This window comes from Camelus ferus, chromosome 19 (genome assembly GCF_009834535.1).
Source record: "Camelus ferus isolate YT-003-E chromosome 19, BCGSAC_Cfer_1.0, whole genome shotgun sequence".
NCBI classification, from domain to species: domain Eukaryota; kingdom Metazoa; phylum Chordata; class Mammalia; order Artiodactyla; family Camelidae; genus Camelus; species Camelus ferus.
In genome coordinates, this window is record NC_045714.1 from 17678262 (window position 1) to 17704990 (window position 26729).

The 26729-nt window shown below is 50.2% G+C and overlaps 1 protein-coding gene across 3 annotated transcripts in view; it reads right to left on the reverse strand.

The window, feature by feature from the left end:
- Positions 1 to 18806: 18806 nt before the first annotated feature.
- Positions 18807 to 26729, reverse strand: part of KIZ (kizuna centrosomal protein) — a 90840-nt gene continuing 82917 nt past the window's right edge. For all 3 annotated transcript variants that reach the window (XM_032461739.1, XM_032461738.1, XM_032461741.1), the window contains 2 exons: positions 20625 to 20668; positions 18807 to 19004 (listed from right to left, as the gene is read on the reverse strand). In XM_032461739.1, the coding sequence (XP_032317630.1) occupies positions 18898 to 19004; positions 20625 to 20668 (151 nt within the window). In that variant the 3' untranslated portion in view covers positions 18807 to 18897. The remainder of the gene's footprint in view (positions 19005 to 20624; positions 20669 to 26729) is intronic.

Consider the following 26729-nt stretch of genomic DNA (forward strand, 5'->3'; position numbering starts at 1 on the left):
GAATGACCATCTCCAGGTCCATCCATGTTACTGCAAATGGCATTATTTTATTCTTTTTATGGCTGAGTAGTATTCCATTGTATACATATACCACATCTTTTTTTTTAATTGAGTTATGGTTAGTTTACAATGTTGTGTCAATTTCCAGTGTAGAGCACAATTTTTCAGTTACACATGAACATACATATATTCATTGTCACATTCTTTTACCGCATCTTTTTTATCCAGTCATCTGTTGATGGACATTTAGGTTGTTTCCATATCTTGGCTGTTGTAAATAGTGTTGCTATGGCACTATGTGTCTTTTTATATTTTCCCCCAGATAAATGCCCAGGAGTGGGATTGCTGGATTATACAGTAAGTCCATTTTTAGTTTTTGAGGAACTTCCAAACTGTCCTCCATAGTGGCTGCACCAATTTACATTCCCACCAACAGTGCAGGAGGGTTCCCTTTTCTTCCACAGCCTCTCCAGCATTTATCATTTGTGGACTTTTTAATGATGGCCATTCTGACTGATGTGAGGTGATATCTCACTGTAGTTTTGATTTGCATTTCCCTGATAATTAGTGATGTTGAGCATCTTTTCATGTGCTTGTTAGCCATCTGTCTTCTTTGGAAAGATGTCTAGGTCTTCTGTCCATTTTTGGATTGGATTGCTTGTTTTTTTTATATTAAGGTGTATGAGCTGTTTGTATATTTTGGAAATTAGTCCCTTGTTGGTTGCTTCATTTGCAAATATATTCTCCCATTCTGTAGGTTGTCTTTTCATTTTGTGGATGGTATCCTTAGCTGTGCAGAAGCTTTTAAGTTTAATTAGATCCCATATGTTTGCTTTTGCTTTTATTTTCATTACTCCATGAGCTGGTTTAAGAAAACATATTGCTATGATATATATCCAAGAGTATTCTGCCTATGTTTTCCTGTAGGAGTTTTATAGTCTCTGGTCTTACATTTAGGTCTTTAATCCATTTTCAGTTTATTTTTGTATATGGGGTCATAGAATGTTCTAACTTCAGTCTTTTACAGGCAGCTGCCCAGTTTTCCCAGCACCACTTACTGAAGAGACTGTCTTTTCTCCACTGTATATTCTTGCCTCCTTTGTCATAGATTAATTGCCCATAAGTGTTGGGGGTTATTTCTGGACTTCCTATCTTCTTTCATTGACCTGTGTGTCTGTGTCTGTTTTTGTGCCAGGACCATACTATTTTGATTACTGTAGCTTTGTACTGCAGTCTGGAGTCTGGGAGCGTGATTCCCACAGCTCCGTTCTTTTTCAAGACTGTCTTGGCCATTTGGGGGCTTTTGTGTTTCCATACAAATTTAACAATTTTTTTGTTCTAGTTCTGTGTGAAATGTAATTGGTAGTCTGATAAGGATTGCATTGAATCTGTATATTAGCTTGGGCAGTATGCCCATTTTAACAATATTGATTCTTCCAATCCAAGAACACAGTATATCTGGCCATCTGTCTGTGCCATCTTTCATTTCTTTCATCAGCATCTCACAGTTTTTGGAGTGCAGGTGTTTTGCCTCCTTAGGCAGGTTTATTCCTGGATATTTTTTCTTTCTGATGTGATGGTGAATGGGACTGCATCCTTAATTTCTCTTTCTAATATTTTGTTGTTAGTGTATAGAAATGCAACTGATTTCTGTGCATTAATTTTGTATCCTGCAATTTTTACTGAATTCCTTGACGAGCTCTAGTGGTTTTCTGGTAGCATCTTTAGGATTTTCTACGTATAGTATCATGTCATCTGCAAACAGTGACAGTTTTACTTCTTTGTTTTTAATTTAGATTCCTTTTCTTTTCCTTCTCTGATTGCTGTGGCTAGGACTTCCAAAATTATGTTGAATAAAAGTGGTGAGAGTGCGCATCCTTGCTTGTTCCTGATCTTAGAGGAAATGCTTTCAGTTTTTCACCAGTGAGCATGATGTTAGCTGCGGGTTTGTCACATATGGCCTTTATTATGTTGAGGTATGTTCCGTCTATGCCACTTTCTGGACAGTTTTTATCCTAGATGAATGTTGAATTTTATCAAAAGCATTTTTTGCATCTATTGAGGTGATCATAAGGTTTTTATTCTTCAGTTTGTTAACATGTTGTATCACATTGATTGATTTGCAGATATTGAAAAATCCTTGCACCCCTGAGATAAATCCCGCTTGGTCATAGTGTATGTTCCTTTTTATGTATTGTTCGGGTTGATTTGCTGGTATTTTGTTGAGGACTTTTGCATCTATATTTATAAGTGATATTGGCCAGTAATTTTCTTTTTTTGTGGTATCTATATTTGGTTTTGGTATCAGGGTGATGATGGCCTCATAGAATAAGTTTGGAAGTGTTCGTTCCTCTGCAGTTCTTTGGAATAGTTTCAGAAGGACAGGGGTTAACTCTTCTCTAAACGTTTGGTAGAATTAGCCTGTGAAGCCAACTGGTCCTGGACTTTTGTTTGTTGAGAGTTTTTAAATTACTGATTCAATTTCAATACTGGCAGTTGGTCTATTCATAGTCTCTATTTCCTCCTGGTTCAGCCTTGGCAAACTGTCCCTTTCTAAGACATTGTCCATTTCTTCTAGGTTGTCCTTCTGGCTGGCGTACACCTGCTCACGGTGGCCCTTATGATCCCTGGTATTTCTGTGGTGTCAGCTGTGATGTCTCTTTTTTCATTTCTGATTTTATTAATTTGGCCCCTCTTTTTTTCCTGATGAGTCTGACTAAAGGTCTGTCAATTTAGTTTATCTTTTCAAAGAATCAACTTTTAATTTCATTGATCTTTTCTAGTTTTTTAAAGTCTCTTTTTCATTTTTTTTTCTACTCTAAATCTTTATGATTTCTTTTCTTCCAGTAACTTTGGGTTTTGTTTGTTCTTCTTTCTCCAGTGGCTTTAGGTGTGAGGTTAGGTTGTTTATTTGAGATTTTTCTTGTTTCCTGAGGTGGGCTTGTGTCACAATAAACTTCCCTCTGAGAACTGCTTTTGCTGCGTCCTGGAGGTTTTGGATCATTGTTTTCATTTTCATTTGTCTGATAGTATTTTTTTATTTCCTCTTTGATTTCTCAGTGATCCATTGGTGGTTTAGTAGTATGTTGTTTAGCATCCATGTGTTTGCAGTTTTTGCAATTTTTTTTTTTTTTGTAGTTGATTTCTAATCTTATAGCATTATGGTCAGAAAAGATGCTTGGCATGTCAATTTTCTTAAATTTACTGAGGCTTGCCTTGTGGGCCAACGTGTGGTCAATTCTGAAGAATGTTCCATGTGCACTTGAGAAGAATGTATACTCTGTTGCTTTCGGATGGAATGCTCTGTAGATATCAGTTAAGTCCATCTGGTCTAATGTGTCATTTAGGGCCTGTATTATTGACTTGCTGTCTGGGTGATCTGTCCATTCGTGTAAGTGGGGTGTTACGGTCCCCCACTATTATTATGTTTATTGTCCATTTCTCCTTTTATGTCTGTTAACAGTCGCCTTACATACTGAGGTGCTCCTGTGTTTACAATTGTTGCACCCTCTTCTTGGATTGGTCCCTTGAGCATTACGTAGTGTCCTTCTTTTTCTCGTGTAACAGCCTTTACTCTAAACTCTATTTTGTCTGATATAAATATTGCTACTCCAGCTTTCTTTTGGTTTCCGTTTGCATGAAATATTCTTTTCCATCTCCTCATTTTCAGCCTGCATGTGTCTCTAGCTCTGAAGTGGGTCTCTTGCAGACAGCGTACGTATGGGTCTTGTTTTTGTGTCCATTCTGTCAGTCTGTGTCTTTTGGTTGGAGATTTTAAACCATTTACATTCATGGTGATTATCCATACATTTGTTCTTATTGCCATTTTGTTAATTGTATTGGCTTTGTTTTGTAGGTCTTTTTCTCTCTTCTTTTTGTTCTCTTTTCTTGTGATTTGATGAGAATCTCCTTTTACATTTGTTGTAAAGCCAGTTTGGTGGTGCTGAATTCTTTTAGCTTTTGTTTATCTGTGAAGCTGTTCGTGTGTGTGTGTGTGTGTGTGTGTGTGTGTGTGTGTGAAGCTTTTGATTTCTCCATCAAGTCTGAATGAGAGGCTTGCTGGATAGAGTATTCTTGGTTGTTTTTCTCTTTCATCACTTTAAATATATCATGCCACTCTCTTCCGGCCTGTAGAGTTTCTGCTGAAAAATCAGCTGATAACCTTATGGAAATTCCCTTGTATGTTATTTGTTGCTTTTCCCTTGCTGCTTTTAATATTTTCCCCTTATCTTTAATTTGTGTCAATTTGATTACTAAGTGCCTTGCTGTGTTTCTCTTTGGGTTGATCCTGTGTGGAACTCTCTGTGCTTCATGGATTTGGGTGACTGTTTCCTTTCCCAAGTTAGGGAAGTTCTCAGTTAGTATCTCTTCAAAACTTTTCTCAGGTCCTTTCTCTCTCTCTTCTCTCTCTGGGACCCCTGTAATGCGAATATTAATGCACTTTATGTTGTCCCAGGGTTCTCTTAAACTATCCTTGTTTCTTTTCTTTCTTTTTGCTGTTCTGCAGTGGTGATTTCCACTAATCTGTCTTCTAGCTCACTGATCCATTCTTCTGCCTCACTTAGTCTATTCTTGGTTCCTTCTAGTGTATTATTCATTTCAGTGATTTTATTCTTCAACTCTGTTTGAGTATTCTTTATATTTTCCAACTCTTCACTAAAAACTTCACTCTGTGCATCTGTACTCCTCTTGAGTTCTCTGAACATCTTGGCCATCATTACTCTGAACTCTTTCTCAGATAAATTGCCTGTCTCCTCATCACGTATTTCTTCTGGGATTTTATGTTGTGCCTTGGCCTGGGAGATATTCCTCTGCCACCTCATATTGTCTTTCTTTCTATTTGTATTTTTAGGTAGATTAGTTACTTTTCTTGAGCTTGGAGAGGTGGCCCTCTGTGGGAGATGTCCCATGCGTCCCAGTAGTACGCTTCTCTCATCGTCACCCAAGGACCAGTGTCACCAAGGACACTGCTCCCAGTGTAGACTGGCCTGTGTTTGTGGATTCCTTCCACAGGCTTTGGGATTGTTATTTTCTTATTTCTAGTATCTGCCCCTGGTGGATGAGGCTGGACTAGAGGCTTATGCAGGGTTCCTGGCAGCAGGAGCCAGTGCCTGCCCACTGCTGGGTGAGGCTTGGTCCTGGACCTCTGGTGGGTAGGGCTGTGTCTAGAGACCTTTGTGGCTCGGGAGGTCTGCTGATGGGCGGGGCTGTGTTCCCAGCCTGTATGATGTTTGGCCTGAGGCTTCCCAGCCTTAAGCCTGCTCGCTATTGTGGGGCACTAGGTCTTGGTGCTAATGATCCAATCAAGATGTCAGCCTCCAGGAAAGCTCATGCAGATTAACACTCCTGGAATGTCCGCCACCAGCTTTTATGTCCCCTGAGTGAGCCCCAGCCATGCCGCACATCCTCAGGAGAGACCCTCCAAATCCAGCAGGCAGGCCTGGCCCAGGTTTCTATAAAATCACTGCCTCTGCCCTTGGACCTGGTGCACGTGAGATTCTGAGTACACTTCCCAAGCAAATGAAGTCTTTTTCCCCCAGTCCGGTGGGGCACCTGGAGTTAAATCCTGCTGGCCTTCAAAACCAGATGTCTTGGGGTCTCCTCCTCCCAGTGCTGGAACCCCGGGCTAGGGAGCCCGATGTGGGGCTCAGAGCTCTCACTTCTGTGGGAGGGCCCCTGCGACTTAATTATTCTTCAGCTTGTGGGTTGGCCACCCCGGGGGGAATGGGGCCTGATTCTATTGTGAGCACAGCCCTCCTACCGTCCTACTGTGGTTCCCTCTTTATGTTTCCAGTTGCAGAAGATCCTTTTTGCTAGGTTCTGGTCTTTTTTCCCCCCGATGGTTGTTGAGCAGTCAGCTGTGGCTTTGCTGTAGTCATGAGGAGAGGCGAGCTTGTGGTCCTACCACTCCACTAGCTCTCCTAAGATAATGCTTGTGAAAAAATATATTAGTCTCTTAAATCATGTAGAATATAAAAAATTGAGTTATAAACCGAGTTTCAAATAACACTAGCTTTTACAATTGCCCATGTATTTATCTTTACTGAGATACTGATTTCTTCACACAGCTTCAGGTTACCGTCTAGTGTCCTTTCATTTCAATCTGCAGGATTCCTTTCAGTATTCCTTGCAGGGAAGGTCCAATGGAAACCAACTTTCTCAGCTTTTGTTTATCTGAGAATGTCTTAATTTCTGGGGCAATTTTGCTGGATGTAGGGTTCTTGGTTGACAGTTTTTTTCCTTTCAGCACTTTGAATACAACTGCCCCACTGCCTTCTGGGTGGAAAGTTTTGGTGAGAAATCTGCTGATAACCTAACGGAGCACCCCTCGCAGGGGAAGTGTTACTTCCCTCTTGCTGCTTTTAAGCTTCTCTCTTTCTTGGCTGCTCTGCCGCGTGATTGTAGTGAGTCTCGCTATGGGTCTCTGAGTTCCTCTTACAGGAGTTTGTTGAGCTTCTTAAATATTTACAGTCATGTCTTTCATCAAATTTGGATGAAATATTATTTTCTTCAAATAATCTCTGTCCCTTTCTCTCTCTCTCTTCTTCTGAGACTCCCAAATGTGTTTGTTGGTCCAGTTTATCATGTCCCACAAGTCCCTTAGGCTCTGTTCACTTTTCTTCAACTTTTTTATCTTTCTTTTCCTCAGACTCAATAACTTATTGTCCTGTCTTGAAGTTCACTGATTTTTTTCTTCTGGCTGCTCAGAATGCCTTTGAATCCCTCCAGTGGATTTTTTATTTCAGTTATACACTTGTCAGTTTCAGAATTCCTTCTTAGGTTTCCTGTCTCTTTACTGATGCTTCCACTTTGCTCGTATGTTGTTTTCTTAACTCCCTGTGTCTCCCTCCAGTTCTCTGAGCGTCTTTAAGGCGGTCGTCTTTGTCTAGCAGTTCTGCCCTCCGGTCTTTCTCAGTGGTTGTTTCTGTTGGTTTCTTTTTTTCTTTTTCTTTTTTCCTTTGAACTGGTTGTTCTTTCCTGTATGCTTTGTGAATTTTTTATTGAAAACTGAACATTTGAATCTAATAATGTAGTAAGTCTGGAAATCAAATTCTCCCCCTTCCTCAGGGTTGGCTGGTTTTTTTGTTTTGTTTTGTTTTGTCTTGCTTGTTGTAGGTCATGTATAGGCTGGGGATCAGCCTGAGGTATAAACATACGTTCTCAGGTCGTTTTTCAGCCTGCGTATTTCCCTGGGCTTATGTGGTGACTTTATAAATTCCCTCGAATTTGTGGTTCCTTGCGGAAGTCCTCGATTTTAAATATCTGGCCCCCAAAAGGGAAAAGTGGAAAAACAAAGGGAAGGGGAAGGGGGATGGATCCTGGCCCTTTGATTCCCCTGGAAGTTGATTCAGCTGGACGGGGAGGGGCTTGCAGCACTGGAGGGGTTCAGCATGGGCCACCTGCCTAGTTTCTGCACCTCCAAGATCAGAAGGAGCAATCAGAACACAGACCCCACTTTCTGGAGGTCAAGGTCCTCATTGCCTGCTCTGGCTCCCAAAGCTGCCCGTAAGCTGCTCCAGGAACTCGGGCACAGCTGCCTGCCGTGTGGATAAGGGGTGTCGGGGGGTGGGCATCTGCCACCATGCTGGGAGCTGAAATTGGCCAAAATTAGCTGTAATTTACCACACAAGCCCTCCTCCAGAAGTTTAGAGCCTTGATGTAGACCCCAGAGTCCCAGGACAGTTTCATCGTCCACGTTCTGCCAGTACAGAGACAGGTAAGGAGACCGATTCCTGGGGCTTCCTGGTCCACCACCTTCCCAGAGTCCTCCCTCTGCCAATTTGGATCCTTGCCCTCTGGACACGCAGGACGAGTTTCTCACTGCATCATAGCTGAAGCTTCCCCCTGCCTGTCCTCAGTGCCCGCGTGGCACCTGTGCCCTGATTCCCACATGCGTGTTAATAGTCTTTCTCCTCCACGTCCTCCCAAGGGCACTTGCTGAGGCTCAGCCTCACCATGTGAGACTCAAGAGCCCAACACGAGCTCTCTTGGAATGAGAAAATTCTAACAGCTCACAGGGAAAAATGATTCCCTGGTCACGGGCCTCTCGCATCACACACGTGCCCAGAGTTACTGAACCCCCAGCAGACCACTTGCCAAACTCCTATTGGTCCTTTGAGACTCAGCCCGCAGGGAACCTCCTGACTGAATCCACGCACAGGCAGTCCTTTGTGTGTTTGCGCAGTGCAGCAAACAGGAATACTGTTAGCTGATGTTCATTGCGTGTGCTTGTTAAGTGAGTGAGTGTTACTTCTTACGGTATTGCAGAAATGTCTCTGAGAACTGTTTGATCCTTGAGACCAAGTGCAGGCATCTCTGAAAAGGGAGAAAGAACTGGTCCTTGGCAAGAATTGGGACTGGGATGCAAGGCTGACAGCCATCCTCGTGGCCCTGGAAGGAGCCGTGCACAGTTTGATTTCAGTTGACTTCCTACCGTGGTCATAAATGTGCTCACAAGTGCGAGGAAGGCCTGGGAACAGGGCCCTACAAACGCCCTGTAGGAAAGCACTGCGGTGACTGAGCGCAGGGGGCTGCGGAGCGTCTTGCTGGCTGTTTTCTCCAGCACGTTCCCTCGGTTGGGAAGCATCCGGCTTTAAGTCTGGGAAGGCAGGAGGTGGCTGGCGTCCTGTCTGTCAGTATCATCTGTCTCCATCTCGGAGCTGCCAGCCCGACAGCTGGGGAAGAGCAAGATCAAGTTGACTGGCAGGATGTTTCACATCAAATGAGCTTGTGCGGAATAATCGTGTGATAAATGAGGCTCTAGAGGAACCTGGGTATTGCCCTCGTTCCAAAAGTGAGATGTGGCCTTCCCCAAGCTCACAGAGCCATCTGTCATCAAATATCAGCCCTGGTGTCGGTGGCTGGCCTGGCCGGAGGAAATGGGAAACATTAGCTAAGGGAGGCAGATGACAACACCACGTCTTTCAAAAGAAAAGATTTACAGGGCGCTACCTCCAGGAGCCAGAGATTTCTGGAAGATTTTGAAGTCACTGTATAAAACCACTACCCAAAGCGGTTAGACTTGAAATCTTGGCTGCTGAATGCTGATGCCTCTTTGCGCGGGATGAGCTCAGTGTCTGTCACTCGGGGTAAGTTCTCCAGTAATACAGTCCTTATCTGCTTGGATTTGGGGCTGGTGGTGCCGCCATCCCCTTTAATGTGTTTTCGCCAGTTCGCTACATCAACATGTGAGCGTCACCGAAGCACTCTGCTCATGACACAGGTGCTGGTGACAGGCATCTGGGAAGTGGATGAAAGCTTGAGAGCTGGATGACAGCTGCTAGGGTTGTAGTTGTTTTTGTTGAGGAAAAGGAGGAGGGAATTCACTGAGCTGACCTGTGAGAGAGAACGGGGCGTAGGCACACCTCGTAGGTCCATAGGCCAGCGGCTGGGACCGACCAGGTGGCAGCGGGGAAGGTCTGGGAGGGGCAGAGAGGCACGTTGGTCATTGGAAAAGGAATGCGATTAGAAAAGCAATTCACTGAGATGGAAAGTTCAGGGATAGCCGAGTCCCAGATGCAGCAGACTTTATGGGCCTTGTCTGCGTAGGGCGTTCAGCCGGGCTGGCCCCGGAAGGGTTTAGTCCTGGGGGATGTGTGGTTTCCTGCTGGGATGCTGAGACCCTGGACAGGCCTCCATCGGGAGCTCTGGGGATGGGTCCCGGGGACAGAGCTTAGTAAGGTCGACTTTGGTGGTTCAACTGGCAGAATTCGCCTCTGATCGGGTTTCCCTGTTTAGAACAATCCCTCCGCAGTGTGTTCCAGGAGCAGGACTGGGGGACGTTGGCGGCACAGACAGTGGGGTGATGGTCCCGCCCCCTCCCGCCCCCTCCCGCCCCCTGCCGCGCGCCCTGCTCACGGCGGAGCCTGCAGAGCTGGGACCCGCGCTGTCCACGCACCCCTGGGGCCAGCGTCCGCTGCGGGCTGGGTGCCCCCCGTCAGCCGTGCTGGTGTGAGACCTGGAGAGCGGCTTCATTCCAGGGGCTGGGAATGGGGGTTACTGTGTGATACTGGGGCACAGAGTTCCAGGGGCACCAGACGCAGCACAGCCCTGGAGAGGGATGGTGCGGGCGGCTGTGCAACAACATGAATGGGCTTCCTGCCACTGAACCGGACACTTGAAAGTGGTGATGATGGTAAATTTTATGTGTATTTTACTATAATTGGAAAAATATTTTCTAAATGAAAAAAATTTTAAATTAAGAAAAGAAAAAAATCATTCCACTCTTGTGCATGTGTAAAGAGGAAAATACAGGCCAGTTAAATACGTTCATGCTTTTTAAAAAAATTTTCTTAAAATTGAGAATAGTTGATGCACAGTGTGGGATTGGTTTCTGGTGTGCAGCATGCTGACTCAGTTAAACATGCACACACTCACATGTACATTCTTTTTCATTACAGGTTACAAGCCGTTGAAAATAGTTCCCTGTGCTCTACAGTGGGACCTTGTTGTTTATTCGGTGCATAGTAGTTTGTATCTGCCAATCCCAAACTCCCGATTTATCCTTCCCTCTCCCCTTTCTTCCCTGTTGACCATAAGTTTATTTTCTGTCTGTGAGTCTCTTTCTGTTTTGTAAATAAGTTCATTTGTGTCATTTTTTAGATTCCACATATAAGTGATCTCACATGAGATTTGTCTTTCTCTGTCTGACTTCACTTAGTGTGATGAAATGGCATTGTTTCGTTCCTTTTTTATGGCTGAATAATATTCCATTGTGTGTATATATACCACATCTTCTTTATCCAGTCATCTGTTGATGGACATTTGGGTTGTTTCCATGACTTGGCTGTTACAAATAGTGCTGCTGTGAACATTGGGGTACATGTGTCTTTTTGAATTATATTTTTCTCCAAGTATACGCTCAGGAGTGGGATTTCTGGATCATATGGTAAGTCTATTTTTTGTTTTTTATGGAACCTCCATACCGTCCTCCATAGTGGCTGCACCAGTTTACTTTCCCACCAACAATATAGGAGGGTTCCTTTTTCTCCACACCCTCTCCAGATAAATCGTTTGTAGACTATTTAATGATGGCTATTCTGACTGATGTGAGGTGATACCTCACTGTAGTTTTGATTTGCGTTTCTCTAGCAACTAGTCATGTTGAGCATCTTTTCATGTGCTTGTTGGCCATCTGAATGGCTTCTTTGTAGAGATGTCTAGGTCTTCTGCCCATTTTTTGATCGGGTTGCTTGCTTTTTTTATACTAGGTTGTATGAGCTGTTTGTATATTTTGGAAATTGGTCCCTTGTCAGTTGCATCATTTGCAAATATGCTCTCCTATTCTGTAGGTTGACTTCATTTTGTGGATGGTTTCCTTAGCCGTGCAGAAGCTTTTAAGTTTAATAAGATCCCATCTGTTTATTTTTGCTTTTACTTCCATTACTCCAGGAGCTGGTTCGAAAAATACATTGCTGTGACTTGTGTCCAAGAGCATGTTTTCCTCTAGGACTTTTGTTGTATCTAATCCTACATTTAAGTCTTTGATCCATTTTGAGTTTATTTTTGTGCATCCGGTCAGGGAATGGGTGGAGCACTCTTGGTGGTAGGTTTTTCCCTTTCATCACTGTAAGTTTCCTGTCACTCCCTGAAGGATTTTTGCCGAGAAATCAGCTGATAACCTTGTGGGAGTTCCCTTGTATGCTATTTGTTGCTTTTCTCTTGCTGATTTTAATACTTTCTCCTTATCTTTAACCTTTGTCCATTTGACGACTACGACTACGTGCCTCTACTTGCCTCTGTGTGCGTCTCTTCGGGTCAGTCCTGTGCGGGACTCTGTGCCTCCTGGACTTGGCTGTTTCCTTTCCCAGGTGGGGGAAGTTCCCAGCCGTGATCTCTTCAGATATTGTCTCAGCCTCCCCCCCACCCTGCCGGGCCCCTGTAATGCGAGTGTCGTGCACTTAATGCCGCCCCAGGGCCCTCCTGAGCCTTCCCGTTCCCGATCACTGCCCCCTCTGCCCTGCAGCAGTGGCCTCCTCCGCTGCGTCCGCCAGCCCGCTGGCCTGTTCTTCTGCCTCGTCCTCCGTCTGTTGGTTCCTTGTAGTGCATTTTCATTCCACTTGTTGCATCTTTAAGCCTGTCCAGTTCATCTTTATATTTTTCACTCTTTGTTTGAAACTTCTAACTCCCCGCTCTCTGCACCCATTCGTGCCCCGAGTTCTTGGCGCATCCTCACGACCATCACTGTGAGCTCACTCTCGGGGAGACTGCCTGGCTCCATGTCACTTAGCTCTTCTGGGCTTGTGTCTTGTTCTTTCGTCTGGAATTCCTCTGCCGCCTCATTTTGTCTAAATTTCTACTTTTATGTTTACTACGTGGCAGGTTAGTTATGTTTCTAGACCTCGGAGAAGTGGCCCTCTTTATAAGAGGTCCTGTGTGTCCCAGAGGTACACTCGCCTCTTGTCACCCAAGGGCCAGGAGCCGACCGGTCCCAGGCTGCGGGACTGTTGTCTTCTCACTTCCGGCTCTGCCCCCTGGCGGTGCGGATGGTCTACAGGGCCTCTGCGGGCTTCCTGGTGGGAGGGGTCGGTGCCCGGCCTCTGGCGGGTGGAGCTGGGTCCTGGCCCGTTGGTGAGCAGGGCCATGACTAGAGGCAACTGTCAGGAGGTCTTTAGGCAGCCTGTCTGCTGACTGATGGGGCTGGGTCCCACCCAGGATGTTGTCTGGCCTCGGGGGTCCCAGCAGGTAAGCCTGCAGGCTGTTGGGTGGGGCCAGGTCCTGGTGCTAATGATGCAATCAAGATGTCAGCCTCCAGGAAAGCTCAGGTAGATGAACACTCCCCGGATGTCTGCCACCAGCTTTTATGTCCCCACCATTGTCACCGTTTCATCCAAGCCCCTGGCACCTGTTCGGCAGCTGCTGATCCAGCACTGACTGACTCTTGTCCGGCCAGCACCACACAGCCCAGCCTGAGCTGTTAAATCGTGGGGCGAGTGAGCCCGAAGCAATGACATATTTCTCTTGAGTTTTATTAGCTGGTGAACTGGATGAGCCTCAAGCGCGGCGGCCAAGGTGCTTGATCCAAATGGAAATCTCCTTCCCTGTCTGAAACCCCCCAGTGGCTTCTGAACACTGACCAGCGGAGCCAAGTCCAGTGCTCTGCTGCTCGGGGTGCAAAATGCTTCACCATCTGCTTCTTAAAAAACTTACGAACTATGTGAAGCTCACAAAAGTGTGGAGAAGAACGTAACATGAAGTCTCTGCCCAGATGTGACAAACAGTGGCAGCTGTTGACACTCGGCCGTACTTGCCTGGAATATTCGATTTTTAATCTAAAGGAATAAGCAGTCGCTGGGGCGTCGGTGTTCTGTGTGTGACCCGCCCCCCTGCGGTCCCCGTCTCACCCCGGAGCCGGCCGCCCTCCTGGAGGTGTCGGGGGCCCTCGGCCCATGTTCTACACATTCACTTTATATGAACCCTTTCCTCTCTATCAGCCACACGCTGGACTGTTCCGTGCTTTTCGCTTTCATATGTGTTTTATTAACTGTATAAATCCCCCAGCAACATACGTCTTACAGCTTTCCTGGGGGTGGGTGCTAATGTTTCCGAACGTTCACCATTTTGAACAATACGGCAACTGACGTTTGGAGAGTGTCTCTGTGTCAGTGTTGCTCCACAGCAGCTCTGTTAGGAGAGACAGAATAAAGCCACACGTTGGACTCATATATGTCACTTAAAATGTTCTCGTAGCCACATTAAAAAATATAAAAAGGGGGAGGGGAGGAAAAAACATAAAAAGAAACTGATGCAATTAATTTTAGTAACATTTTAACCCAGCATGCCCAGTGTGTGCATTTCGGCATATAACCAGCATGTTAATGGAACATCATAGTCTTTCTTTCCTACCAAGTTTTCAGATCGATACGAAGTTTCCGTTTGGGTCAGATATGTCACTCCTGCCTGGTGATCCCTGTGTAGGACGCTGTGGCTGGAAAGCAGACATTCAGAGACGAAATCACAGGGTCGCGGAGCACATGCCACCTGCAGCCTTGCTTGATATTACAAAGGTGCTCATCACAGTGTGTGCGGGTTCCTCCTTCCGGGTCCTTCCTGACTCGGTGGTCTGCCTGGAACCTCGGCTCGGCTGCCGGGCGTGAGAAGTGTTTGCTTCACTGCTAAGTCTGGGTGCCTTCTGATGCTCACTGATCACTTGGCTTACCTCTTCTGTGAATTTCTCATTCTGACCCTTGGTTCGTTTTTCTGAGTTAGTTTCCGTATTGACATGTGATCCTTTATGTACCCCAGCGGCAGGGATGTGATGGGCAGGCACCCTACAGATGTCATGTTCCGGCCCACGCTTTGTCTTTTCCTCTTGCCAGTGTCTTCGTCACACAGAAAAGCTTAATTTCAGCGTAATGTTTACCAGCATTTTCCTTTATGACTTTGTGCATCTTCTGTGTGGGTTAAGAAATTCTTCCTTGCCCGGAAGTCTTAAAGACACTTGGCCAATTTTTTTTTTCTTTAACAGGTTTGAAGTTTTCCTTTTCGCATTTGGCTCTTTATTCCAGCTGGAATTTCCCTCATGTTTAGGGTGATGTAGAAATTTAATTTTACCACCATATACCCACCAGGATGGCTTCTGGAAAAAAAACCCAGAAAATAACACGTTGATGAGAATGTGGAGAAATGCAAACACTCATGCACTGCTGGTGGGAATGTTAAATGGTGCAGCCACTGTGGAAACAGTGTGGAGGTTCCTTTTAAAACGAAAACTAGAGTTACCGCATGAGCCGGCAATCCCGCTTCTGGGCATTTACCCACAAGGTTGAAAGCAAGTTCTCAAAGAGGAATTGCTTATGCTCACGCTCACAGCGGCTTCATCCACAGTAACTAAAACACGGACACACCCCGAGCATCCATTGATGGATGATGGAGAAACAAAAAGAGGCACATACATACCATGGACTATTGTTCAGCCTCATAGAAACAGGGACATTCTGACGCAGGCTGCAACACGGATGAATGTTAAGGATGTTACACGGAGTGAAATAAGCCAGGTGCTGAAAGGCGAATACTATGTGATCCCACTCCTATGAGGCACTTAGGCTCATCAAGCTGTAGAGACAGAAAGCAGGCTGGTGGCTGCTGGGGCTCTGGGGAGGGAGGACGTGTAACGGGGAACAGGGTTTCAGCACTTAACGGGGATAAATGTGGAGGTGGTTGTGCACCATTATGAATGTATTAGATACCACTGAGCTGTACGTTTAAAAATGGTTAAGACAATAAATCTGAAGTATATGTAATCAAATTTTTTTTTAAGTAGGAAAAAAGGTACTGGAGGAAGTGGAAGGCATTAAATGTGCCCTGGCTGGCTGGATGGATGGATGGTTAGGTGGATGGGTGGATGGGTGGAATGGTTGGATGGGTCGATGGGTGGGTGGATGGATGAATGGGTGGGTGGGTGGATGGTGGGAGAGAATAAGACAGCGAGGGAAGGAGAAGGGCCTTCATTTTCTCTAACCCAGAAAGAGAGAAGATGCCAGGTATTAAGAGATGGCCAGGAGGGGAAAGCAAGAGAGCTTCTACCTGAGTCTCAGAGAAGCAGGGCTGTCTCCTGAGCCCGGGGTAGGGGTGCGAGGCTGGCAGAGCGGGTGTGGGACGTGCTCTCTCAGGAGCAAACAAAAGGTGGCTACAGATGTCACTAACCACTGAAAGAGAAACTGATGCAAAATAAATATTTTATGATTGCCAATAACACATTTAATTTCGTGCTTTGCCATGTGGATTGCCAGCGGGTCCAGCACCATTCATTGCAAAGTCTGTTATCGCCTCATGGATTTCTGAAACGACATGTCTGGACCCAGGTCTCATGCCTGGGAGTTTTTCTGGGGCCTCTGTTCTGTTCCACGTTTCCATCCCTGGGCCAAGACCACAGGCCTGATTACGGTCTTGATAATAAATCCTGGTGTTTGCCGTGGCCGAGCCTCCTCCTGCCTGTCCTTCAGAGCTGTCTTGACCCTTCTGGACCTTTAATTTCCTTATTTAAACATTTAATGACCAATGTGTCAGTTTCTGAAGACGACCTGTTGGGATTTTGATTGAAATAGCATTGACTTTTTGAATCAATCTGGACAGAATTTGTGATCTGATCAAATCTTCCCGCCCATGAACATGTAGTTCACGACCGTCAATAGCTGTTTAAAATGTCATCTTTCACTAATTTCTTAAAAATTTTAAGATTTTTGACGTGCAAGGTCTATCACTGTAAACAGCATCTTTAAGCACATTGTTTTCAGGCTGGTGTCATCATCCTGCTGGCTTTTGAAGCTGCTCTTATATCAAAACCCTCCCTGGTTCTCATGCTCTTCCTGGAGGGCCTGCGTCGTCTTTGCAGACACCGTGGAGGCGCTGACCTGCGGCCATCCCTTTCTCCCTGCCATGCTGCCCACGTGTCCTACACCAGCTTCACATAGCGACCGTGTCATCGACATGAGCTCTGTTGTGGCTCTGGGCCCTTAAGCTGTCCCTTCTCTGCCCATAGAGACTCCTGCTCCCTCCAGCTCCACCCTCTCCCATACAGATGTCACCTCCCATGCGAGGCTTCCCTAAGGCAGCCCCAGAGGAATGGTCTGTTTGCGCCCCTGAGCTCTGGGGGCGCAGGCAGCTACCAGAGCGTGTGGCCACCACGTGGCGCACTGCAGGCTTTGTCTCCTTTGCTGGAGTGTGGACACCAGAGGGGAGTGACAGTCAGATCCGTCCTCGTGTCCCCAGGGATGAGCCCCGTGCCCAGCACACGAGAAGTGTCGGAAAGGCCTTGCTGACAGGGCAGATGGTAAAGCCGCGTCTGCACTCCAGTTGGCAGGGGCTGGGAGGTGGCCACCCCATGGCTAGGATTTAATCCTTCGCACTCTGGGCTCTGGGGCTTGATTTCATCGTATTAACTCAGCCCGTGAAAGCTGGATGTATGCGCAGGAAGACCAGCGTCAAACAGTAGCGAAACACGTACTGGTCTCTGTTTCCCGACAGCAAGCTGCTAAGATCCAGGGGAATTTCCTGGGCAGCTGCAGGGTGCGCCGGTCACTGGGAAGGCCAGGCCGTGATCAGGACCCTGCAACTCTCAGCCGCGACCTCCTGGGCTCCGGCGAGCGGACGGGGCTGAAAGCGGAGGTACTGAGTCGGCCGTGCCTGCGTGATGAAGCCGGGGTGCAGCCACCGTGGAGGCGGCCGGCAGGCTCCCTGGCGCTGAGCGCCCCGCGGGACCCTTCCTGGTACCTGCCTGCTCGCCTCAGCCCTCGATCATCTCCTTTTATTATGAAGTGGTGAACGTGCACAGGGGTTTCACTGGGTCCTATGAGCCATTCTAGCAAATTAACAAACCCCAGGAGGGACGGTAGGGACCCATTTGCAGGCCAGTCGCACAGAAGCTGGGACCTGGGGGCCCCTGGAGTGGGGTCAGTCTGGCCTGAGCCGCGAACCTGTGGGGTCGGCACTAACTCCGGGGTCAGACTGCCCTGAACTGTGGGACGTGCAGCTGGTGTCAGAGCTGGTTGATGTGGGAACCCCTGGCCCCCAAATCTGGGGTCGGAAGTCTCGAGTGTGGTGGTCGTCCGAGTGAAAGGCAGATGCAGGTGGTGAAGCCAGGCCGTGGTGCGGCCCTCACCTGGGAGACAGGCCCCGCGGCCCCGGAGCTGCACCCCCGCACGCGGCCCGGCACCCGGCCCTGGGCGCTGCCATTTGCTTAGTAGAGTTTTAAAGTCAGTTCTCTTCTCTTCCCTACAATGTATCGTAAAAGGATACTTTCTAGCAGCTCTTTACATTTTAAACCAGGGTCACTGGGTAAGTAACAGAAAAGGAAAAAGAAAACGTATTCCATTTGAGCTGCACCTGTGGAGGGGGTCGGCCCCAGGCCGCTCGGCTAGGACGCACCCACCCCGCAGGCGGCTTCCGCACACAGGGGTGACCTCCAGCAGGGCTGTCGCCGGAGGTGTCAGCCAGAGGGCCCTGTGTGTTCCACGAGCATCGCTGACAAGATCCAGTCAGTGTCCTGGCTGAAGGCTTTGTTTTCTGGACGTTACTATCAACTCAACTCCAGACTAACTTGGGTTTCACCGACTTTTCCATTAACGTCCGTTTTTTGTTTCAAGGATCCCACCCAGGACTCAACATTTCACTGCGCTGTCACGTCTCCTTCGGCCCCCCTGCTCTGTGACCTTGTCTGTCTTTCCTTCGTTCTCAGGAACGTGGCAGTGTTTTCTCTGTTGCTAGTGGTGTCGTTTCTGCTGAGAAACCACCGCTCAGTGCAGGGTCACAGGGGGTTCCCCCCGTTTCCCTCTAGGAGTCTGACAGCTTAGCTCTTACACTGAGGTCCTTGATGTGCTGAGTTATGGCCTGAGCGCAGTGCGAGGTGGGCTCCACCTGCCTTCTTTTGCACGAGGCCGCCCAGGGTCCCAGCATCACTTGTTGAAGAGACCACTCCTCCCCGCCCTGAATCCTTATTGAAAATTGACCATCAATGTGAGGCTTGATTTCTGGATGATCAATTCTAGACTCTATATAAATCAGCAATGCTTCACTGATCCATGTATGTGTGCGCAGCACCACGCTCTCAATCACTGTGGCCTTTCAGTAAGTTTCAAAACTGGCACGTGTGAGTCCTCCGGCTTTCTCAGGGCTGTTGTGGCCATTCTGGGCCCTGAATTTGCATATGAATATTTCTACAAAGGAACCAACTGAAGATGGATGAGCACTGTGGCTGGTCGTCCCTGTGCTTTCTGGTAACACTTAACAAATGTGCCAGTTCATATTTATGCCATGAAATTTCACTGGAACAGTAACATGGTCCCAAGTTTTCACGTTAAACAATTAGAAAACACAAAATAACACGTTTATTGTGAACATCCCATCTGAACACAGGGTTTTAGTTTGTTGACAGGCTTTATTTCCAACAGGTGCTACAGCTTACAGGTCATAAAAATCATCAGAATCGTCAGTGGGCGTGTTACGGTTTCTTGGACGTAAAGCAGCTTCAATTTCTGAGTTGCTGTCATCAGACTCTCCCCAGAAGGCTGGAAGAGGAACCGGACACTGGTCAGCATCCCTGCATGCGGGCCAGCTTGGCTTCAGCAGCCCGACCGGGTCACTGGAGCCCTGGTCCGGCCCAGCCTCCCAGGCCCCTGCACGGCACACCTGCCCAGACGTGCCTGGAACACAGCTCAGCCCTGCACAAACGTGCCCATTTCTGTGTGGTCTACACCTTGTTACGGAAAACGCTCGGCAGAGCACGTTCTTTCCCTTCTGCTCAACTCTTTACGGCATGATCGGGGCTCGGAAGCAGGGGGCCAGGGGGTTCCATCAGCCCAGACACCTCACCACGCCCCTCCATCCTCAGTAGAGCCCAGAGGAGGGAAGTCGTGGGGAGGCACAGCAGCGAGGGTGCCACAGACACATGTTTACTTGGGAGGGGATCCTGGGGCCCATGATGGGAGAGGGACCCGGGGAAGACAGAGGCCCCTCGCAGGGCAGGCAGTGGACAGCTGGGGTCAGTCCTGCGGGGGTGGGGGGGCTCTGAGAGGCTGCGGACTCTCCCCAAATCTTCCCGCAGGAGAGGAAGGAAGGGGGCCATTTATCCACCAGCTCCAGCCCTGGTTGGCTGGGGTTGTTCTCAAGCAGGGGTCAGCTCCCTGGGTTCCAGGTCGCTCGTGAGGGCTGAGCTGGCTCCTTCGGCCACAGGAAGCCCTTGGGGGCTCCAAGCTGCCTGGGGTCTGGTGGTCCAACACTGACCACTGTGACTGCAGACCCACAGGCTCTGCCCAGCTCTGCGGTGATTTTTCATACACCCCATTTAATCCTTGCCCCAACCTGGTGAGTACAAAGTCTCTGTTTTATTGAGCAAATTGAGGCTGAGAGGTTAAGTAACTGGCCACAATCACAGTGACAGGGGGTGGTCAAGCCAGGAGTCCCCCCAGGGTGTCTGACTCAAATCCGTGCTCTGGGCTGGGAAGAGGATCTAAGAGACAAGAGGAGAGGGAGACCAGGCGCAGCCGCGGAAAGCCAGCGCTGGATGGAAGGAGGGCTCTGAGGGATGCAGAGGAGCTCCCTGGACAGAAGGACTGTCCCAGAGAAGGAACAGCAGGAGCAAGGGCACTGAGGCACGAGTGTGGCGCAGTGGGAAAGCGCCCACGGCTGGACCCAAAGAGGACAAGACGCCGGCAGGGGTCTTGCAGGCGGCGGGGCACTGGCTGTTCTTCCCCTGGAGTGCAGGGAGGACAATGGGGGTTCCGAGGCGGGTGTCCAGCCAGGGGAGGGCAGCCGGGAGCGGGGAGGGTGGGGGAGTTTTCCACAAGAGCCGTCAGGTCACGAGCAGTGGGTACTCGGGGGCATTCGCGGGGAGGACAGGGACTGAAGTGGGAAACATTTCATGGTGGAACACACTGGTGTGGGGGCCAGGATGCCCTGCACTGTGGTCCACGGCCCGAGCGTCCTCAGACAGCCCTGGCCCTGGAGACCGGTGCTCAGAGAAGCCCCTGTCCCCTCCGAGGCCACCCCCCCCCCGCCACCTGGAGAGCTGCGGGGCCCGTGACACAGGCAGGCTGTGGCCCACAAGTGTGCAGATGACCCACGCACCACAAACCACTCTTTTAGTTAAAACGCAAAATCAAAATCTGGTCTCCAGTTAGCTCTCTTACCTTTAGACTTTAAATTGGTAGTTGGTTTCCTCTTGTTTTCATACCTGTAAAATAAAGACATAACCTGAATCCTGAAAAAAGACAGGCTAGCACCTTCACAGTGAGCATGGCAGCACATGCGACTCACCACCTGGCCAGGCACTCTACATTTCCTCCCTGGGTGTTAAAAGCAACACGCAGGCATCAGGACCCCCGAGGCCCAAGGCTTCTGCAGGTGTCCTTCCAGGAGGGCTCGCAGTGCACCTCTGCGGGGATGGGGTGGCCTCGGGGTCCCGGAGAAAGCAAGGCACCCTGGACTCTGCTGTGACAGCGGGCAAGGACGTCCCGGAGGGACAGAGGCAGGCGAGCACACGCCGGGCCCCCAGCCCTGGCTTTGAGCGCACAGCATGCCCAGTGCTCACTGCTCACTCTGCTCGGCCACGAGAGCACCTCCCGGCTGACTCGCCCATCCACCACCAAACCCACGGCCCTTCTCCTGTCTCAGCCGACAGACCCCCGCCCTCCAGTCCCTCTCAAGCCCCGGGTCACTCCCCTGCCCCACCCCAGGCCCTGCCCACCCCCAGCACCTCCCAGGGTCCTTCCTCTTCCCTGTGCACCACCCCACCCGCTCGCAAAGCCAGCATCTCTCGCCAGACCGTTCTGACAGCCCCTGACGGGTGACACCACGTCCCCCTGGTCCCCTGCAACCCACTTTCCCTCGGCAGCAAGAGTGGGCTTGTGGACCACAAATCTCATCACTCTGCCTCCTCACTTACAACACTTCAGTACCTCCCCTGTGCTTCTGGCAGAAGAACTAAATCCTGGACAGGGTCCAAGGCTGATGCCCAGACCTCATCGGACCCTCCTGTGTGGCCTCACTCCCGAGTCATCATCGAAGTTGCTATTTCACAGCCATTTGTGTCACTGACATGTGACCCTCCCCGGGCTATCTGTCCACAGGAGCAGCACCGCAGCGTCGCAGCTCCCCCCCACCCCCACCGGCGCCCGAGCTTGAGCGCAGTGGGTGCTCAGAATGTGCAGAGTGGACAGATGGCCCTCACCATGCACGGGCCTTGCCTGAAGGCATTTGGTCAATTTAAAAAAAAAAAAGTTAGCTTTTTTCCCTTTTTTGTTTTTTTTGGGGGGGAGTAACTAGGTTTATTTTTTAAATAAAGGCACTGGGGACAGAACCCAGGACCTCGTGCCCGCTGGGCACGCGCTCCACCCCTGAGCTGCACCCGCCCCCTCGGTCAGATGGAACCCGGCTCCCACGTGAGCTCAGTCAGGCTGTTCACGCTTCTTCCCAGAACCAGACACGGGGTGGCCGCGCGGAGGGTGGAAGGTGCTGCCGGGCGCTCCCTGCGCCGCCCTCTCCCCTGCGGGGCGGCTTCTTTTCCCTACGGGAGACCGTCTCTGCGTCTCTGGGAGTCGACCTGACACTGCAGTTCCAGGCTGATCTTTACCACACACAACTCCCAGGTCGACACATCTTCCTCTGCGTCACACGGAACGTGGAAGGCCAAGGCGGGGCCCAAAGGGCGGCATGAGAACTTCCCGTGGACTGGACAGAGCCGTCAGCGGGGCCTGGAGTCCAAGCACCTCCCCTGCCCGAGCTCGGGGACGCATCTGCGAAGAGGTGGACGGCAAGCGGTCCCTGTCACACCTCCAGCCCTGGACGAGCTGGGAAGGGACAGGTGGGGCTGTGTTACCACCACCCTTGTCCAGGCGACACTGAAACCGCTCACGTAACCTTCAGGAGTCGCACGGCACTGTTCTTGGCCTTTCCCCAACCACAGAAAGTGAGCATGGCCTCAGCCGGCGGGCTGCACGGGACCAGGCGGGGCCTGGGCCCAGGACTGTGGGGCCGTCGTGAAGCGCGGCCGCGGGGTGCTGCCTGAGCATCGACCGAGGAGCCCGCCGCCCCGGACGGTCGCGGCAACCGCTGGACTCCAGGGGAGCAGACGCGGGCATTTCCCCCACACGCTTACGTAATTAGCCTGGATGCCTTATTGCACTAAGACCACAGAGAACTGATCAGATTGAGTCAGTGTGAGCGCGTCCCTGGCCTCGTCACAGCAGGACAGCGGTCTCTGTGGTGTCCCCCCCACCGCCCAGTGAGCCCCACATGCCCACCAGTCAGAGGCTCCAGTTAGTGCGGGCCACGCCAGCCCAGTCACACCTTCCCTCTGCCCGTCCATCAAGCAGTCTCAGTTCGTGACGCATTTCGGTAACTGCTGGTAAATTCCCTCGCTGTTGATAAGGAGCCAGGGCGACGCGCGCAGCCAAGCGCTTCTGTCCTTGTCTGTGCTGCCCGCACGGAGGCGGGCGGCCAGGGTCTCACCGCAGGTCCCACGGTAAGCCCGGCCCCCAGCCCGGGGTGAACGGCGCCAGCTGTGACCCAGTGACCCGGGCACTAAAGAAAATAGTCAAAGTTGTAAGCGTCGGTCGCCTGTTCATTTTCTATGCACAGAAGGCCAACAACACCGATAGAAACGGTCCACACGAGTAAAAAGCAAGGTGGCAAGGACGTCTGCTAGCATTCAGTTCTGCCTGCGGGCAGCACGTAGAGACAAAAGTGAGACAGAAGCAGCCAGGAAGAGGCCTGAGAGCGTCTGGAGGATCGAGCCAGGGCCTTCGCGGTGGGGGTGGTGGGGCCCAGAGAGGTTGAGGGATGTGTCTCAGCACACAGAGCTGGGCGGGGCGGGGCGGGAGTGGAACGGGATGCTCTTCCCAGCTCACAGAAGCTTACAAAACACACGTTCAAACCATGGTCTCCGCCCCCCAGAGAAGCAGTAAAGCAGGAGGCAGGGGGTGGATGCTTCCGGGAGCTGTCATGCCCAAGGCCACTCCCTCAGCCCTGCAAGTTCCCCTCCTGAGCAGGCTGGTCTGTGAATCAGCAGGAAGGCCCCCTTGGAGCATCCAAAGGGCTCAGAGATGGCCCTGCAGGGAGCGGGGGCCAGGGAAGCAGTCTGGCTGCACAAGCCTGTTTGGGAGGAGGTGGGGCTCAGCTGCAGGGGGCCAAGGACAGGTGAGGCTGGGGCTGCATGAAGCCTCCTCCTCCAGGAGCTGATGGACAGGAGCGCTCAGGCGGATGGGAAACTCCCCTGACAGGCCTCCCACCAGCGGGGCAGGGCCTCAGGGGGCAGCAGTTCCATGTTCACTCCCTCCTTCTCTCCGCAGATACCACACAGGTGACAAGGTGACAACGCCTCGGGCTCTGTGCTCTGTGGCAGCAACAAACAGGACGTGCTTGACCTCGGCCCTCAGGGCTCTCATGCTCGGATTGGGGACAGACACCAAAACCATACCTGCCACTGCAGAGGGGGCTGCGGGGAGGGCTGAGGACTGATGGCGGCAGAACTGGGGGTAACATTCCGGCCCCACACGTGCCGGGGCACCCCCGCCCTCATCCAGCTCAGGGCCAGGAGGCAGACAAACACCCCTTCACTGGCAGACTGGATGGAGGGCAGGCCAGCACCCCGAAGACACACTGGTGGGTGCTCATCCAGCTCCTGCTCCCGAAAAACAGGGGTGCAGAACACGCGCGGACAGGATGGAACCAAAGCTGATGTCTGTGTGCACGTGCCCCGGCTCCCGCAACTCATGTGGGTAGCGCGATGGGACACAGGGGTCCTGCGGCCGGGGTACCTGACTCCGCAGAGGCGAAGGCACTCATGCACCTGGCTTTTATAAAGAAGAATGCTTGCGTGGACAGCAGGACCGGACACTGATGATCACACACTCAAAGTGCAGCGGTGACCGAGCACCACTGACGGAGAAAAGCCCCTGAGCAGCAGGCTGCGTGAGTGCAAGGCAGAGGCCGGGCGGCCGGGCAAGCGGAGGGTCCTGGGGCTGCAGCGCAGGGCTGCCTCTGAGCTGGGGAGGGGGAGGCAGTCAGGTTTCTTCATTGATTTCTGCTTGGAGGAGGTACAGGGCACTGGACCTGGGACCTCTTGGGTGCTAAGCGTGCACCCTAGCACTTGAGCTGCGACCTTCCCCTGCATTTCTGAAGGAAGGCAGTAGCTACAGGCCACCCACACGCACGCCAAGCTGCCACGGCTTTGAGGCCACGTCCGTCGAGACGCCGAGGGCCCTGTGGGGAACTCGGTCTGTGGTGCTGGGGACAGTGGGGGAGCCCTGGCGGTTCGAGGCTCTTGTTAGAGGCCTGAAAATAATAACTAACCTTCCAGATGTGGGCTCTACACTCTGAATTCTATAACTTTAAATGATTTTGACTGCTAGGTACAATCAGAATTAAAATGTCTCATAGCATCTTCTGCTAGAATTTTCTTCTAAACAGACATGTGTCTGAAAAATACAAGGCAAAAAAAAATTTAAAAATTCAAAAAAAAATCCCAACAAGTGCGCCAACAGACCTCTGAACCCTCCCTTTCAAGTGTCCGAGGCCGGCCAGGTCGAGGACAGTTTGACACAGTCTGAGCGCCCCCTGGTGGCTGGCCAGGGACCCTGCAGGTACCATTTTCAGGGAACTTTACTCCTCCCCTTCAGCTATCAAACCAGAGACTGTTCTTTCGAGCTTGGAGTAGAAAAAATAAAGTAGGCGGGCTTATGGCAAGAAGCGTTTGGAATACTTATTAAGAAGCTGCTAAACTGGGAGAATTTATGGAGAATGTAGATTTGCTAAGCCAGAGACAGAGATGGGGCTTTTATATTAGAACCTAGAGGACTTTCTGGAAGACCTCATTTTTATTTCTTGGGACTGCTGGTTCCTGGTGATCTTCACATTTCCCCGGGGAAATGGCACACGGGCCGCGGAGGAGAGACGGCGAGCACTGGCTGCAGCCTGGCGCCCTCCGCTGGCCGCTCCCGTGGCTGCAGGGCTGCCCCGAAGGCCACCCACGGCGGCCCCCAGGGTGTAGGGGGCAGGGTGCCTCTGCTACCTCTTCCCTAGTCAGGCTGCAAGCACATCCTTTCCTTTTGGCGAAACATCATATTGATCCAAGCCAGAAACTGGCGGCTAAACTACACTGTCCGCTGAACAAATGGATGGGGAGGGTGAGGCGGCTTCCCGGGAAGGTGCGGGAGGCAGTGTCTGCAGGGGAGGAAGCTCTGGCATGCACCCTGAACAAAAGGGGACAAGTGGGCTTTACTCTGAGAGCCGCATCCTATTAGGACTCACTCCTTCCTACATCCTTTCATCCCCACTCAACCACAAAATGATTTTGCTGAAGCAAAGACAATGGTGGAAAAAGATTTACACTGAAAGAATCTTTAATAATAAACTGTTGCCGATCTGCCTACTTGCCCATGATTTATAATACAATAAACACCGGATTCTGTTCCGGCTCATGCACGGAGGCCGCGGCTCCGGCAGAGGGAATATGAAAGCACTGGGACCCCACCACCATCACAATGAAATGAGCAGGGATAAATGTGCTAAGAGTATCTCTTTGCATCTTTTATAGCTGGTGTGTATTAATCTGTAACGCTTATTAAGAAAGTCATTGCTATGCAAAGCAGCACCAATCCCTTTCTCTGGCTTTTCAACAGAGTGCACTGTTTAGCCAATAGGACGGACCCTCGGGCCCTCATTCTGCATTCATCGCAGGCAACATTTGCACAATGTATCTCTCAAAGGCGGCTGAAAGGAAGGCCTTAATACTCATGTAAACAACTGCAAACCAATTACTTAATGAATCAGGCCCACACATAATGAGGTGCAGACAAAGAGCTATAAATGCATTTTTGCGCCCAAGCCGCTGCTTTAAAGTAAAATCCCTCAGCTGTAGTTTGGGCTTAACTAGCACATCATAATTATTGTCTCCAGGACATCAGAGGAAGCCATTTTTTTTTAAGGTCCAGCAGGGTCTTTTTTTTTTTTTTTTTTTTTTTTGAGGTTGCTCATCAGCTCACTGACAAAACAGAGCAAAGAAGAATTTGTAAAAGGGCTGCGGCAGCACCGCACTGCCATGTTTATTCTCAAGTACTGGGTTTCGAGACCACTTGTAAAAGCAATAAAGCACGAGGACTGACTGCGGGACGTGGGAGCCTTGCATGTAAGCCGCTACGAAATTGCAGTGAATTTAGGCGCAGGCGGCAGAGCCCGGCTCTCCACAGCCCAGGGTGGCGACCACCACGGAGCCCGGCACGAGGCCCTTGAGGCGA